The following is a 17,385-nucleotide window of genomic DNA, read 5'->3' as shown; positions in this document are numbered from 1 at the left end:
AGAAACGCATGTACAGTATATATACAGTATATGTATACACACTCTGGGTCCTGTATGTCCCTCCCTACTGAATTCAGTCCTATACATCATTACAATACAAATCCCCTGTGGCACAGAAATAATCCTTGTAAAGCTTTCGGTGTGCAGTTGCTCTGAGGACAATGGCTCACTGCAGCTCTCCCATTCCCTGTTTGTTCTTTGCTAATTACCTAACAAGGTCTTTGCTGAAGTCATTAATTAATACAATAGAAACACCTGACATGGTGGATAGAGACTTCCTCTGCTGCCAGCACATGCTCCTCATGCACTGTACTATTTTTGTCTGCCAAACTGGCTGACACAGTAATTGGCGGTAAATGAGTAATGTTCACATATGTGGGAATTATGAACAGGGAATCACTTGTTCATGGTGTGCACATGTGTAGTCAGACGGATGTTATGGTGGTCTTACCGGATGAGGTCTAGCAGAGCATCAGCAGAACTCATGATAGGCTTGCCACTGTCCTCAGAGTCCTCTTTCTGGGCTGCACCACCCGGGTGGATGATGGAGACCATGATGATCCCTACTATCACAGCCACAAAGGTGGTCCACAGGTAATAAGACACTGTGATCAGACCGAGGCGACTGGAACACTTGGCGTCCAGGGCAGCCAGCCCTGACATCAAACTGGAAAAGGAAACAGTCATGTCAGACACAATTATAACTTTTTCTTTGACAGCGTAGGGATTGTTCCATTATTTTCACAATGTAATGACCACAATTCATAATTTAGAAATCCTTTCTTTTGTAACTGTTTCCTCTACAGAAGTATGCAACCCCTCAATTTATCAGAAAACACACTTGGACTAAAACAAATTTGGACATTCATTCATTTCCATGTCCCACGCTTGAATTTATTCACCGTTGGTATTATTCATTTGGCATACAGTGAATGAGCTGCCTAAGAAATCATATTTATTTTTAAAAACCTCAAAGAGCTTTTGCCAGACTAATTAAGGTTTATCTTAAAAACAAAATCTGTTGTCTATTCCAGCTGCTGGAGCATGACATCTCCAGTTCAGGAGGATGACAATGAGTCATGTTTTATTCAAAGTTCAAATTAAATATTTCACCATCACTTGATTAAAAATTCTCAGTGTAAAAGCGTGTGCCTTGTACTCCTGAGGAGTTGCTCCTATGATGCACTGTCCTTCAGTCCACATGGTCCATTTTGTAACTCCTCAGGAATGAATCAATATTTTTTTCATCAACAGTTGCCCAGTTACAATCAATAATAACTGTAAAAGTTCAAATTTCCATTTTTTCTCTGAGAACTTTAAGACATTGGATCTTGAAGTGAGATTGTTTTCTCTGTTGTTTCCAAAGTCAAGAATGATCTCTACATCTACATTTACATGACTCTGTCTGTTAATGAAAATCATGTACTATGATCAAAAGCTCCAGAGCAACTAACTAAATGGATGTTGAGGTGAAATTGAACTGCTGTTTCCCCGGTCAAAAATGGTTGACAGTTTTGTTTTTTTTAGATGTAAGGTACCCAGCAAGTCCATACTTCATTTGTCCATGTCCTCTAGAACGACACATAGAAGTGTTCTCTGATCTGACAGCTCAAACAGCAGCTTCTCTTGTTCCTTCCACAACTGTTACGAATCACTGTTCGTAAAGATTTTTATGATGTGTTGGGTGAGATCATGGTTTGAGTTAAAATAAGTAGTTTGTTAAGGTTGGGGATATGTTGTGGTTTGCGTTCAAAGGTTTGGTCACCTTTGTTGTCATGGTTACCTGTTCGACGTGAACTACTGCATATAAGTAATTTCTTGTTGTGAAATAGAGAAACTGTGTTTATTTGTTATTCATGTACAAATGATTTTCCCCCCTTAAGAATAAGTTTTGTCTATTTTTTGTTTTATTCATTTATTCGTTCATTCTGTCTGCTGTCAGGGCACTGCTTTGTTTATCTTGAGGATGGATATTTGCACAAAAATCCAGAGCAAATCATTTCATCTCAACTGGTACTGCTGCTTCTCATTAAATAATTCATATGATTGGTTCTCACTGCTGTGATGGAAATTTTGTGAGCTGATGGAAGAAGTTTCAGGAGGAGTGTCAGATGTCTTAATGCAGAAGCATTTATTGATGCTTAATGCATCAAGGAGAAGAGAGATGAGCAGAACAAGTTAATGCCACCCAAACCCAGGTTGTCCTCTTCGCAGAGTGTATCTAAACCCAAACTAAGCTCATATATCACTTATTACAGGTGTGAGGATTCTATTGGGTATCAAATCCTATGTTGACCTCAGTCACGTTGTTGTACAAGGAATAGTTTCTCAAGGGAAGACGGTCCTTGGTTGCTATGGCAACTACTAATGGGGACTGAACCAACTGGATTCTATTACTGCCTTCACAGCTACCCAAGACATAAACAATGAACCACTCCTTATAGTAAGTGACCTCTGGCCTGTGGAAACATGGCCTAATACTAACTGAAGACTTTAAGAAGGAAAAAAAATCCTTCACAACTGCCTGAATGTTTTAGAGATAAGGCAGAAAGTTGGTAGTAATCACAAGACGAGCCTCCAGTAACCACCGGTACAGACGGCATTTTAATCTGGCATCACATCAGAGTTAATGGTGTTTGTTGGATTTCTCTTGTGAATGTAAGGATCAGCGCTTAATCCCCTGCTGCTTTCATTCAAGGACAGCATGGTAACAGACACATATGCATAGACATACACAAACACACACACACACACACATGCAGATGGATAGATACTCAAAGCAGCTGGTGTGTGTGAATGATAGAAACTAACACATCACAGAGTCTAAAGAACCATAACAGTTAATTAAAAGTTACCACTGATCTGAGTTCAGAGTAAATTGTTGTCATGTAATTTCTAATGCTAACATACTCATTACATCATTTATTAATGATAAATAAAGCTTGTTGTTTTTTTTTTTACTTCTGTTTTAGACTTGAAAGAGATGCATTTTACTCTGTGGGCATGTCAATTATTGCAGTGAAAACTGAAGCACACTGAACATCAAAACGTTTTTTACTGAATGCGCAAATGCAATTTCCTTAGAGCAACAACTCTGATAAAGATGTCTTTTATGTCACAACATCAGTTAATATGCACTACAATAAAGAAGCAGATGATCTGTGACCCCCGCTTTCTGCTTACATTAGGCACTAGGCTTTCATTTAGAGAAGGCTGTTGACTGCTTTTACATTATTATTATATCAGTCATACAGTATAAATCAGTATCACTGTTTCATCATAATCAAGTGTCAACCCTTAATATTTCCTGTCAGAGTCTGAGGACCCAGAGTCTGACTTGACAACTCTGTGTATTAACAGAAATAAAAATGTATTCAATGGCAGAAGAGACAATGTTTTGTATTATGTATGTATAATGATTTACTTCAAGCATTTCACAGTGCCTCTCAGTCATCCACACAATTTTGGAGCAATTTAGGGTTCAGCAACTAGCTAGAGAATATATGAGGACAGGAAAGCAAGGCACTGATCCCTGCAATCAAAAGACGATCCACTCCTCTGAGCCAAAGTGCCCAGATTTACTGCCTTTTTTCAGCGTTATTAGAGCACTTCATATCTCACTCATTTAACTCATCTGTACACTGTACATTGCTTTTCACTGGCTATACACTCAATAAGCTGCCCAATGATATAATTATCAAAAGGAAAACCTTGAAAGACTGTTTGCCATACTAATCAATGTTTATTATCTTATCTGTTATCTATTCTAGATGCAAAAGCCTGGGATAATTAAAAAAGATATTAATGGTTGTTCAAAGTTTGGATGTGGTATGAAGTAATTCTACTTCAAATGTCTGTATTAACATTAGACTGTCGGTCCAGTGAGGCAGTATAGGTGCTGTGAATGAACAGAATGCATTCAGAAAAGGTTTTGCATGAAAATATATAATTCAGGTGAAAAGCAACCAGGAGAGGAAAGAATGCATGTGCAGCCTTGTAGGTATGAACTGCAGGAGACAGTGTGACTATCAGGCTAACTGTGCTGTTAATGTTCTTGCACTTATTACAACAAGAATGTAGCCAATCAGTACTTTTTAAATGAGAGGTCAGCATAACACCCTACATTACTGCTGTGGTGCAAACAAACACATATTTTGTATGCTATGTTTTTCTTTTCTACCTTTGCTTCATGACAGGTCTGTAGCTTTACTCTCCCAACTAATTAGTTTAATATTCTGGGAGGATCATGAAACATATTGCTTTAGTCCACCTCTATGGCCACATATGTTAATGTGCCCTGCACTCTTATGGCCTGAAAAGTGTGCAATGCTTAATACCTAATACTCTTTTAATAGTCTTTTCTAAAAAAAAAAAAAAAAACTAATCTTGCCACATTCCTCATAGAAATGAGTGGGGAGCAAAGTCTAGTCTGATCACAGCCACAACTATTCTAAAGACAGGCAACATTTTTTGTTTGAAAAAATGATGGTTCAAAATACAGTAAGATAAATGATGAGAACAACTTGCTAATCTGTATAAGCTGACCCAATTACTGTTCGCACAGCATCCTTCATCTGTCTAATGACAAAAGTGAGAAGTAAAAGTAGGTGAGTAGCTTGAATGTGTTATATGTATTATTATATTATAATAAAGTGCTGGAGACAGACGCCATTACCTGGACACAACAAGTGGGAGAATAAGCATCTTCAGCATCCTCATCAGTAGCTCACCAGGAAACTGGAAGTACTTCACCTCCTGTCAGGAAGAAAGAACAGGAAACGATGGTATCAAGTCATTAAAAAAAGAGCATTAGACAGCTTGTGGAAAGGAACTTGATGTTATCAAAAAATGAATCAAAATAAATATGGCATTGTCAAGATGTCTGGAGCACTGCTGGATCTGAAAATGACGACAATGACTGCAACATCATGAAGAGTTAGTAAGAGATAATTAAACATTGGCTGAATCTCTCTATTTTCCAGCGTTTGGCCATTGAACTGACATGCTTTTGTGAATGATTCACAATCCTCACATGCCCATATGTACTTTGAAGTGTTGGTGCGTTGAAGTTTTAGTTGTTCCCCCTGTCGACACTGACCACAAAGCCTTTAAAGCCATTTCAGTGTAAGTGATAGTGGGACATAATCTACAGTCCTCACTCTGTCCAACCGTGAACTCCAAAGTTCAGCCAAAGCTAATACATATAAAGCTTCAGTTGTCTGAGTTAGCCAAATCAAAAGGGTATCTTCCAAATATCAAAGTACAACATATCCTCTTTTTGTTACTGTCTCTACACTGCAGCTTAGCAAGGAAGGAGTGTACCTCAAAGCACACAGAGGAAATTTTGTACCAAAGAGACCACATTTGGAAGAATCCCAACATACACACTGCTTTCAGCTTCAGTCAGAATCATAACAGCCCTACTATGAAGGAATAAGCTCTGCTGTTAATGCCTAGAATTTTAAATTTCATATAAAGGCAATGATGGCTATGAAGATATCACATGGATATGTAAAGAACTGTGATTGGTTAGTTTCTGATGCTGGCTGAGATTAATGAGAGGAAAGACGACATCAGGCAAGTTCAAGGGACCCTCAGACATCACTAAACAGGCTGTTCACTACAGGGTGGCAGCGGTTAGTGGTTAGTTAGTGGTCAGCAAGAAGGTTCCAGGTTCCAGGTTCAAGCCCCGGTTCATGCCAGGCTTTTCTGTGTGGAGTGTGCATGTTCTCTCTCTGTCTGTGTGGGTTCTCTCAAGGTACTCTGTCCTCCTCCCACAGTCCAAACAAATGCAGGTTAGGTTAATTGGTGACTCTAAAATTGCCCATAGGTGTGAATGTGAGTGTGAATGGTTGTCTATATGTCAGCCCTGTGATGGACTGGTGATCTGTACAGGGTGTATCCTGCCTGTCTCCAAATGTCAGCTGGGACAGGCTCCAGCCCCCTGCGACCCTTGTTGCCACATGTTTCCCTTAGGTTTGCTCCACTACCTTCACCAGATAGTCACAAACATTGTCTGCCATTTGGTGTTGGGTAGGTAGCATACAGGGAGCCAATCAGACCTCTTTTGCTGAAAACAGCTGTCGGTTGCTGCAGAATTGCAGAGAATTATCAGCTGAATCGGGCCTTATACACTCTCACTGCTCTCATAGTATCATTTTCAGCCAGAGCCTAGAGAACATTACTGTACCTGCTCAGCACCAAACAGCAGACAAACATAGTTAGAGAGTAAGTGGTGAGCACTGTGGAGCAGTTGGCAAAGGGCCAGACATTAGCATGTGGTTGATAACAAAAAAGGCAGTGAATATTACATTTGTCATATGAATGTTAATGTTGCTCTGTAGCAGCTGGATGTCTAAAGGAGATACTGTTTGCTAAAAAGCAAATTTCAAGTGACCATAGAAATGCTAACGCTGGCTATGCAGCAATATTAAAAATGTAAATATTGCACCTTTAAAACCAGCTCCTACACCAGAGATATCTGAGCACCTTAGAAGTATAAATTTCAGTGTTCACTTAAAGCCATTAAAATGCCAATGATATAAATAAAAAATACATTTATGTGATCTTTGATTATTTTGTGACAGTATGGCTCAGGGTGAAAGTGGTAAAATTCTGGGTCTCTGATTTCTAGCTCAGAAGTGGACATCCTGTAATCCTGGAAAAAGGTATTAACTGCATGATTCACATAACATTTTGGCCTACAACTTTCAGATTTCATTTATCAGAAATGAGACCCATGTAATTTTCCTGCTTTAACTTTGTCCTGCTCTTTTAGCTTTGTAGACACCAATGTCTGCAGTGTTTTATGGAATAAAACACTGTTTCATGAACTCCTGGAAATTTCTCCAAAATGCTGTTGGAGACCTCAAATTAATCTTTCAAAATGATTGATAGCTCCTAATAATAATGCTCCCTTTACTTAATGCAGCAGCACTAGACAGCATGTATCTCTCTCTGTCCTGTCTTAATTAATGATGCTCGATTTTACAACATTAGAAGCATTTGCTAGTAGACAAGTTTAGTATTAATCTTGTCTAAAAGAAGAATTAAGAAAGCTATCTTCAACTGAGAAAATATCAAGCAATTTGATTTAAAAGGATTTGTACAAAACAAAACATCATACTACTGCATGACAGGGGTGAAAGAGGTGTTGCTTTGTTTTAGTGCAACAAAACCCCTCCCACTGATCTGAGACAGCCCCAAAGCAAAATAATAAGTTTCTGTGATAAAAACTAGATTTTTGTTTATTCAAGTCACATTTGAATTACTCAATACACTGTGTGCAGTGCCAGACTAGGCTGATAATAATTTATACTACTTGCCAAAGGAGGTAGAGGAGAAGGCAGAAGAAGTCAGAGAGTCACATGTAAACACAGAAGAGTACAGTAAATCTCAGCTCAAGACAACAGGAGAGCAGCTATGAAATGTCACACATAAACCACCAGTAACACATTTACAAGGTCAGGAGTTTTGGGTGACAGTTTGGCAGAAGTCTGCAGATCTCACAGGTTTTCAGAGTATTTGTCTCAGTGTCCACTGGGCTTAGCACTGGCCTCTATCCAGAGCAGCAGTGGACAGCTGTTTTCTGTCAGCTGTGCTGTTTCCAGCCAGACCTCATATCTCCGCTCTGTCAAAATGAACCTGGCACTGTATCAAGAGTTTGGAAAAGCTTCTTTCCTCCCAAGTCATCACTATAGTCATGGTGTGGTTGAGTGGATCTGCTACACAAGTCAGAGCTTGATAATCCTGCACTTTAAAGTGTCCTTATAGTAGCTCAGGTCGGCAGTTTACCATGCATCATTTCATTATTCACCCAGGGAATAGATAGGTGAATAGATTAGTAATATGATGATTGACTGTGATGTTTCTGTCCTCTACTGATGAAGTCTGATATGTGGGTGTTACAGTGTGTTCATCAAACAATAACAGAAGGTGCAGAAGGTCAAAAATCTTTTCTTTGCCTCATTCAGTTGTGTGATTTGGGCATTTTCTGACATTTTCAACAGCATTAATGGTAATTTAAAAGCAGTTATGTGAATATTCATTTCATCTCTGCTTTTGAGTTCATGTGACATTGAAAAATGATTTTGTGGCGTGTATGAGAGGATCCACCGACAGTGAGATGCTTTAAACGCTGCTGCTGCTGCAAGGAACTGTGGGACGGCATTCTCTCCTTTCCTTTCATAAAGGAAGGTCCAGTGTGTCCTCTGCTAAAGGAGATAAGATAGGAAGCACTGAAGATCCTTTCTATAACATTTAGAGAATTTACAGTTCTTATCATGGCTGACACTCAGGTACTTCCAGGTCATTTCACTCAGTTAGGAACCATCCTAAACAAAAAGGACAAGTAAACCACAGCCGTGATCTCTTGCATCAAGGTCCTGTGCTTTGTACTCCAAAAATCCACCTCCCTACAGCTTCTTTCTGTCATGGTTTGGCTGTTTCCACCCTCCTCTCCTTTTTGTTTTCCTTCCATTAGCCCTCCATTGTGTTTGTATTATTTGTCCCCATTTGTTGTCTATGTGTGTGTGTGTGTGTGTGTGTGTGTGTGTTAGTCCTGCTGGGCATCATTAGCCTCATCAGTGCTACAGCCTGCTGCCTCCCTCGAACTCTTGGCCACATGCATCAGTCTACTTCAGTGGTACTTCATTACAACCAGTATCTAGTTTTCTTCATCTCCATGTGCCTCAGATCCAGCTCTCCAGTCACTCCAGTCACAGTTTGTATAACACGTCCAGTTTGTTCTCTTCGTTTTTAGATCTACCCAGCTCAGCCTACAGCCCTTTGCACCATCACCACCACAGCTGCTCTCCCCTCATCCTTTTCATCTATCAAAACCTCATCATGACCTTCTCCCTTACATGTTGGTTTCACTCCATCAGTCTTCACAAGAGAAGCTGGCTGCAGAGCGCTGTCAAGGTCTGGTATAAAATTAATGGACTCCCTCTCAGAGCCCTCTCCAACCTGTGTGATCAGAAGATCATAAGGAAAGCTGGCAGAATTTTTCAGGACCCCTCCCACACCCTGTGGCCTGCATTTCAGCAGCTCCCCTCTGGACACTGGCTTCAATGCCCAGGCTGTAAGACACAGAGGACAAGGGCAACCGTTGTCCCCCAGAGCTGATCAGCTCCTCAGCTCCCAATCATCCTGACTCGCTGTTCTTTACTCTCTCCCATACACAAACTCACACATACACACTCATGTACATGGCGCTGAACTTTTTTCTCTTCCTCCTCTTTAATTATATTATTCTCTCCCCACACACAGAGAGACTCAGACATGGCATAGTATTTATTTGTTTGTTATTGCTATTGTGTGCATTTTGAGGTTTTTGTATGTTGAACTGCTCCTCATGCTCTTTAATTGCCCCATTGGGCAAGGTTATTTGAATTAAACTGAATTAGGGCAGCATGGTGGTGTTCCCAGTTCCCCCTGGGCTTTTCAGTGTGAGTTTGCATGTTCTCCCTGTGCCTGCATGGGTTCTCTCCAGGTTCTCCAGCTTCCTCCCACAGTCCAAAGACATGCAGGTTAGGCCAGTCAGTCACTCTGAACTGCCTGTGGTTGTGAATGGTTGTTTGTCTATATATGTTGGCCCTGTGATGGACTGGTGATCTGTACAGGGTGTACCCCACCTCTCACCTAATGTCAGCTGGGATAGGCTCCAGCCGCCCCACTTATCCCTAAGGATAAGTGGTATAGATAATAGATGGATGAACTGAATAAGCTGTATGAGGTCTTGTTGTATGTTGGATTTGGAAAAAGTTTTGCCAGCACAGTTTCAAAGAATTCAATCACATGACTGGAAACAGTGAGCGCAGAATTCATGTTCACACTCATGAGAAGACCCTGCTCCACAAACAGAACATGTGCAAGAAACTGAACATGCATGGAGAAGAGCTGGCTAATGGCAAAGGTTAGTGTATGTGTTACACCTGCAAGCCTCAAGTAGAGAACAATAATTTAAGCAAAATTTATGAGCAACTATTACAGAACAGGCAGTAGTTTCACAGATAAACTGGGGCATCTAAGAGGAAAGTTATGTCCTAACATGGCCCAAAGCAGCATAGCTAAACTGTGCAATAGCCTTAAAAACAGTCAGCATGTCCTGCTAAAGTCCAAACTTAATCCCAGAGAAAATTGGTAGGATGATGTGAGGAAAACACTTAACAGGCATTACCAAACTAAGTAAGCAACATGTAAGGAATACATATTCAGATAAGAGCCTGGAATATTTCAGAACAAAAAAAGATATCTCTCATACACTGCCACTTTGCCCCTGCAGTGTATGTGGCAGCAGGGGAGAAAATAATTTTGCTAAATTTACTACTCAATCCTAGCTCTGAACTAACCTTGGCTTGAACAAGTTAAAGGCTGACCAAAGAACTAGCTAACCTTAATTTACCTTTTTTTTTTTTTTTTTTTTTTTTTTTTTTTGCTGAATGCAGATGTTGTGGCATTTCCAGTGGTGATTTTTTTTTTTTTTTTCAATGTTGCCCTCCATTTTTATATTTGAATCCTTCACTGCAGGTATCATCATTTGTCAGTAAGTTTGTCTTGCCTGGTTATGAAACATGATTGGCTTTGTTGGATTTATTCAAAAATAAAGTAATTCAATTCAGAAGGCTAAAGTCAAAGGAAGTCATGAGTTATTAGAATCAAAGATAGATTCATGACTCAAATACCATTTCTGACTCGAGTGCAAGTTGTGTGACTTAAGTTTACACTTCTGTGTAGGTGGCATAACTGTAACAAACAATGCACAAGTAAAACACATTTTCTGCTGTGGTACCTGTCACTAAGACTGGAGTAATATCATAGTTATTGTGTTATTATTGTAAAAGGCTTGGCAAGGTCAGACTTTGCTGTGTAAACCTAAAGTGAGAAATTTCTGTCATTACTATAACTAAGGTAAAGATGAGAAAAGCCATTATTGATAGGCTGAGACAGGATCGGCAGTATCTATCTGCTTATTAATGAACGTTTATAAGTTAAGTACTGTATGGAGCTGATGGAAGTTAAGTGTGAGGTTAGGGATGTCAGGGAGGACAGTGGATTGAGGGGCTGTAGGGTGAGGCTGGTGCATAATGACAGCTAAAGAGCTTTTCTGTTGCTGTGTTATCAAAAAATGAATCAAAATAAATATGGCATTGTCAAGATGTCTGGAGCACTGCTGGATCTGAAAATGACGACAATGACTGCAACATCATGAAGAGTTAGTAAGAGATAATTAAACATTGGCTGAATCTCTCTATTTTCCAGCGTTTGGCCATTGAACTGACATGCTTTTGTGAATGATTCACAATCCTCCATCAGTCTTCACAAGAGAAGCTGGCTGCAGAGCGCTGTCAAGGTCTGGTATAAAATTAATGGACTCCCTCTCAGAGCCCTCTCCAACCTGTGTGATCAGAAGATCATAAGGAAAGCTGGCAGAATTTTCCAGGACCCCTCCCACACCCTGTGGCCTGCATTTCAGCAGCTCCCCTCTGGACACTGGCTTCAATGCCCAGGCTGTAAGACACAGAGGACAAGGGCAACCGTTGTCCCCCAGAGCTGATCAGCTCCTCAGCTCCCAATCATCCTGACTCGCTGTTCTTTACTCTCTCCCATACACAAACTCACACATACACACTCATGTACATGGCGCTGAACTTTTTTCTCTTCCTCCTCTTTAATTATATTATTCTCTCCCCACACACAGAGAGACTCAGACATGGCATAGTATTTATTTGTTTGTTATTGCTATTGTGTGCATTTTGAGGTTTTTGTATGTTGAACTGCTCCTCATGCTCTTTAATTGCCCCATTGGGCAAGGTTATTTGAATTAAACTGAATTAGGGCAGCATGGTGGTGTTCCCAGTTCCCCCTGGGCTTTTCAGTGTGAGTTTGCATGTTCTCCCTGTGCCTGCATGGGTTCTCTCCAGGTTCTCCAGCTTCCTCCCACAGTCCAAAGACATGCAGGTTAGGCCAGTCAGTCACTCTGAACTGCCTGTGGTTGTGAATGGTTGTTTGTCTATATATGTTGGCCCTGTGATGGACTGGTGATCTGTACAGGGTGTACCCCACCTCTCACCTAATGTCAGCTGGGATAGGCTCCAGCCGCCCCACTTATCCCTAAGGATAAGTGGTATAGATAATAGATGGATGAACTGAATAAGCTGTATGAGGTCTTGTTGTATGTTGGATTTGGAAAAAGTTTTGCCAGCACAGTTTCAAAGAATTCAATCACATGACTGGAAACAGTGAGCGCAGAATTCATGTTCACACTCATGAGAAGACCCTGCTCCACAAACAGAACATGTGCAAGAAACTGAACATGCATGGAGAAGAGCTGGCTAATGGCAAAGGTTAGTGTATGTGTTACACCTGCAAGCCTCAAGTAGAGAACAATAATTTAAGCAAAATTTATGAGCAACTATTACAGAACAGGCAGTAGTTTCACAGATAAACTGGGGCATCTAAGAGGAAAGTTATGTCCTAACATGGCCCAAAGCAGCATAGCTAAACTGTGCAATAGCCTTAAAAACAGTCAGCATGTCCTGCTAAAGTCCAAACTTAATCCCAGAGAAAATTGGTAGGATGATGTGAGGAAAACACTTAACAGGCATTACCAAACTAAGTAAGCAACATGTAAGGAATACATATTCAGATAAGAGCCTGGAATATTTCAGAACAAAAAAAGATATCTCTCATACACTGCCACTTTGCCCCTGCAGTGTATGTGGCAGCAGGGGAGAAAATAATTTTGCTAAATTTACTACTCAATCCTAGCTCTGAACTAACCTTGGCTTGAACAAGTTAAAGGCTGACCAAAGAACTAGCTAACCTTAATTTACCTTTTTTTTTTTTTTTTTTTTTTTTTTTTTTTTGCTGAATGCAGATGTTGTGGCATTTCCAGTGGTGATTTTTTTTTTTTTTTTCAATGTTGCCCTCCATTTTTATATTTGAATCCTTCACTGCAGGTATCATCATTTGTCAGTAAGTTTGTCTTGCCTGGTTATGAAACATGATTGGCTTTGTTGGATTTATTCAAAAATAAAGTAATTCAATTCAGAAGGCTAAAGTCAAAGGAAGTCATGAGTTATTAGAATCAAAGATAGATTCATGACTCAAATACCATTTCTGACTCGAGTGCAAGTTGTGTGACTTAAGTTTACACTTCTGTGTAGGTGGCATAACTGTAACAAACAATGCACAAGTAAAACACATTTTCTGCTGTGGTACCTGTCACTAAGACTGGAGTAATATCATAGTTATTGTGTTATTATTGTAAAAGGCTTGGCAAGGTCAGACTTTGCTGTGTAAACCTAAAGTGAGAAATTTCTGTCATTACTATAACTAAGGTAAAGATGAGAAAAGCCATTATTGATAGGCTGAGACAGGATCGGCAGTATCTATCTGCTTATTAATGAACGTTTATAAGTTAAGTACTGTATGGAGCTGATGGAAGTTAAGTGTGAGGTTAGGGATGTCAGGGAGGACAGTGGATTGAGGGGCTGTAGGGTGAGGCTGGTGCATAATGACAGCTAAAGAGCTTTTCTGTTGGGCATTAAGCAGAGAGAGCTTAGTTTGCTGTATAAGAGCAGGATCAGCACTCACATACAGCAGAGAAGGTTCGTCTCTGCTCTGCTCATCTTGTACTCATGCATATGGGTTGTTGTGTATCTCTCTGTGTTTGTGTGTGTGTGTGTGCGTGTGTGTCTGAGTGTTTGTGTGTGTGTGTGTGTGTGTGTGTGTGGAACATGGGGCAAGTGCAGCTTTTCCAAAGGACCAGTCAACAGGGCAGCTGCAGTTTGACAGTTTTATCAGCCAAGTGTGAAACGATATGAAGCACCACAATATAATACACAATATTCTTCTCCATACGCATGAGATGTTACATTTATATGTAATAAAACTCACCCAAGCTTTTATTTGGTCTGGTATGACCAGTAGCTTATGGTGACTAATGTTTGTTTACTTCACATAGATATTGCTGTGTATACCTGACAGTCAGAGCACTAACCTTTGTTCTGCACTTGGAAACAGAGGTCACTCTAACATAGTTGAATTAAAGTTACATGGATGGATTTAAAAATATTAGATACATTTAAGAAGCTGATTTAATATGTTGAACGGATTCAGGAAAGTTTCTGTCTCATAAATCAGATAACACATGCCCCTTAAAGTGAACCTGTGAACCTTTTGCTGAACAGCAAAGATATATGGCAACAGTAACATGAGCACTGTACCTGAGTGTCAGCCATGATAAGAACTGTAAATTCTCTAAATGTTATAGAAAGGATCTTCAGTGCTTCCTATCTTATCTCCTTTAGCAGAGGACACACTGGACCTTCCTTTATGAAAGATAAGGAGAGAATGCCGTCCCACAATTCCTTGCAGCAGCAGCTGCAAGTGTCGCACTGTCAAGTATACATGTATACGCAACAGAGCTCCTGTTTTATGTTTGTGACACGATTGAACTATAGTACTTGACTTGTATACCTGCTCTATATGAAAAGTGCCATAACTTCTGTATGATCCAGCAGAAGTTATGGCACTTCTGCCAAATTGTTACATTTTTTTAACACTTTAACCTTTAGTTTTTCATGATAGTCTGGCTTTAAAAACTTTCTTTGGTTATTCTCATTGGTAAGACAGTTTGTTTTCTTAAGTCACTAATACTGATACTGCTGCTTATGTAATCTGTTTTCTAAGCCTGTGACAGACGTCATATTTACCATGTCGCACCACAAGGAGAGATGAATATGAACCTTGAGTCAATGTAGATTATCAAATGTTTATTTCTGTTGATTTAAAATGACTGAACACTAACAATGAAAATCAAACAGAAATGTCTGACTGAAACTTGGTTGTGGAGTTTTTGCAGGGGGCACATTATTAATGAAGGGTGCTGGGGTGCTTCCTCTGGCTGCAGGCCAGCAAACATTGTTAAGAGCACTGAGGGGTGATGCAGCAGAGGAGCCTCTGGAGCCTGTTCCAGCAGGGCCACTCTGCTGTTCTAAGTCTCTCGCTTTACACCCTCCTCCGTGTTCTCATTTTCACTAGTTTCTGGAGTATGAAATGTATTTCTCTTGAGATGTACATTACACGGTCACTCAGGTGATTTCAGTGAATAGAAGCTTGCTGCTGTAATTACTGGCACTACTGGAGTAGATCATGGGCAGATAGCAGTTGTATAAAGCAAATAGGACAAGATTTTATGTGAAAAAAAGCCTAAGGAACTGTGGGGTGTAGAAGTCAGAGTTGAACTAGTTCAACAGTACAATACTGATGCAGTCAATGGAAGACCTGCAGGAGGAAGCTGGTGACATTTAGCTGAATTCATTTAGAAAATTAATCTGTGTGGAAACCTACAACTGCGTTTACAGTAACTGTTATCTGTTGTATGTCACAGCAGCATCCTTGGTCAACAAATTAGGGCTCAGCTGGTGAGTAACAGGATGCCATCTTAATGGTTTTAATGATGCGGCTGGTCATTGTATACCAGAAGCACCAAGGTTTAAGCCATGTCAGAAACACATTCATGTGGTTAATGTGAGATGAGATTTTATCCTTCAGGACAGATAGGAATTCAGATTCAAGGCCTTCAGTAACACACACAAATACCTTTGTAGAAGCCTAAATACATTTTTTGGATAATTTATATGTGGATGGCAACTTAAGTTCATGTTCATGTTTATAGCAGTAAATTTGCATATTTAATTGTTAATGTTTACGTATCGGTGGGTGTGGTTCCCGCATCAGACTTTGAGTCAGGCAACATGGAGTGGAGCCACACAGTTTTTTGACCTCTCTCTCTCTCTCTCTCTCTCTCTCTCTCACACACACACACACATTCTCGTATTCACATTAATTTTCCTTTTTTAATATTATTATTATTTTCTTGTGGATAACATTTGTACTGTGGTTTTTCATTTTTGAAGTAAAGAGCTGAGCTGAATCAAGAGAATCCTGTGGAGTTTTTCCCTTCGATGATGTGCATCACAAAGAAAAATTAGTAGAGCGTCAAGCTAAGGCTTCATTAATTAGGAACCAACAACCTTGCCTTCACTCTTTTAACAAGAGGTTAAAGTAAGATCTATCAACATATTCTTGAAGTATTGATAGCATTTTATATACAGAGTGAACTCAGTTTCAACTTCATGTCTTAAATTTGAAACAATAAACAGAAAAGAATATAACGCAGCTTCAAAAAAATGTCATTCAAAAACATAAGCCCAGAAGAATCTGAAACACCATTAGTCCTTTAAGAGCAGCCATAGTGGAGGTTGAATGGCCTCACATAACCCATGTTCAAATGACTGTTTCAGATGGTACGAGGACTAAACAGCACAAACAAATCTATTCTGGTCCTCTGGCTGGTAAAGGACAAAAATAATTTTTCCATGGATCACATCTTACTTCTTGTAAAATAGTTCCTTCTCTACAAGTTTGACATTTTGCAGGAGGATGAGAAGAGAGAGATGTATTTTCACAAAATAATACATTTGTGGGAGGATTTTCCAGCTACCATCACTGAAGCATTATTTAAGCTTAACATTAACATTTTCTTGAGGGAGAGTTGTGTGGTTTAAATAACCCTGATAATGTCATTGGGGTGATGGTGGCATGGGCTTGGAGACAAAAACATAAAAATACAGTTTTATAAACTGAGGTTTGAGTTTGACAGACATGGGTGTTACATGATCTAACAAAAAGAGCTATTGGCTGCATTATGGGAAATGTAGGACCTAACATTTTTTGAAGCTTAATAAGACTAAAAGTTGGGATATTTTGGCTGCTGATTTTGGTGATTCTTTTTAAAAAATCTGTCTCTCAGAGGTCCTACAAAATTATGGAAGTGCAACAAAAATTATGTATGTAAAGGCTTTAATTCTAACTTACTAATCACCCGAATGTCATCTGTTTCATTTTATTAGATTTGACAGTTTTAGTTTTTTCTTTTCTTTCTTTTTCTTTTTTTCTTTTTCCATGCATCTGCACTGGCGACAGCTGTGGCTGGATGTATTATGTTGCCAGGTTGTCTGGTCACTGTGACCTCACAAAACATATTAATTATGATATTTCACACAATTATCTAATAGGATAAAAACATTTTATATCCTAAAGGTCAAGATGATTGTGCGTGATGAAGCTGGTGATGCTTATATCTAATTATTTGTCGTCTGTTAAGTCTTTTCTGTGGAGCTGAGAAGTACGTACTGAGGAAAAGAAATAAATATGTTTCCAGTTTTTTAAACTGGTCAGAAACTTTTAAGTTTAAGTTCTTTTTGCTATGTTTTAGAATAGAAATGTAAAATATACTCAGTTTCCACTTAACTGGATACATTTGTACAATCTAATGCAATTCAGTGTTCTGCATAAAGTCTACTTATATGATAC

The 17,385-nt window shown here is 39.5% G+C and overlaps 1 protein-coding gene across 2 annotated transcripts in view; it reads right to left on the bottom strand.

Moving 5' to 3' along the window:
* Positions 1–17,385, bottom strand: part of LOC108878839 (excitatory amino acid transporter 5-like) — a 34,442-nt gene that overhangs the window by 13,705 nt on the left and 3,352 nt on the right. For both annotated transcript variants that reach the window (XM_018669820.2, XM_051077248.1), the window contains exons 2-3: positions 4,676–4,755; positions 452–667 (exon numbers count right to left, since the gene is read on the bottom strand). In XM_018669820.2, coding sequence (XP_018525336.2) covers positions 452–667; positions 4,676–4,755 — 296 coding nt within the window. The remainder of the gene's footprint in view (positions 1–451; positions 668–4,675; positions 4,756–17,385) is intronic.

Source organism: Lates calcarifer, linkage group LG17, assembly GCF_001640805.2.
Source record: "Lates calcarifer isolate ASB-BC8 linkage group LG17, TLL_Latcal_v3, whole genome shotgun sequence".
NCBI lineage: Eukaryota > Metazoa > Chordata > Actinopteri > Centropomidae > Lates > Lates calcarifer.
The sequence above is the reverse complement of the archived record's forward strand: the minus strand, read 5'-3'. Positions and strand labels throughout refer to the sequence as shown.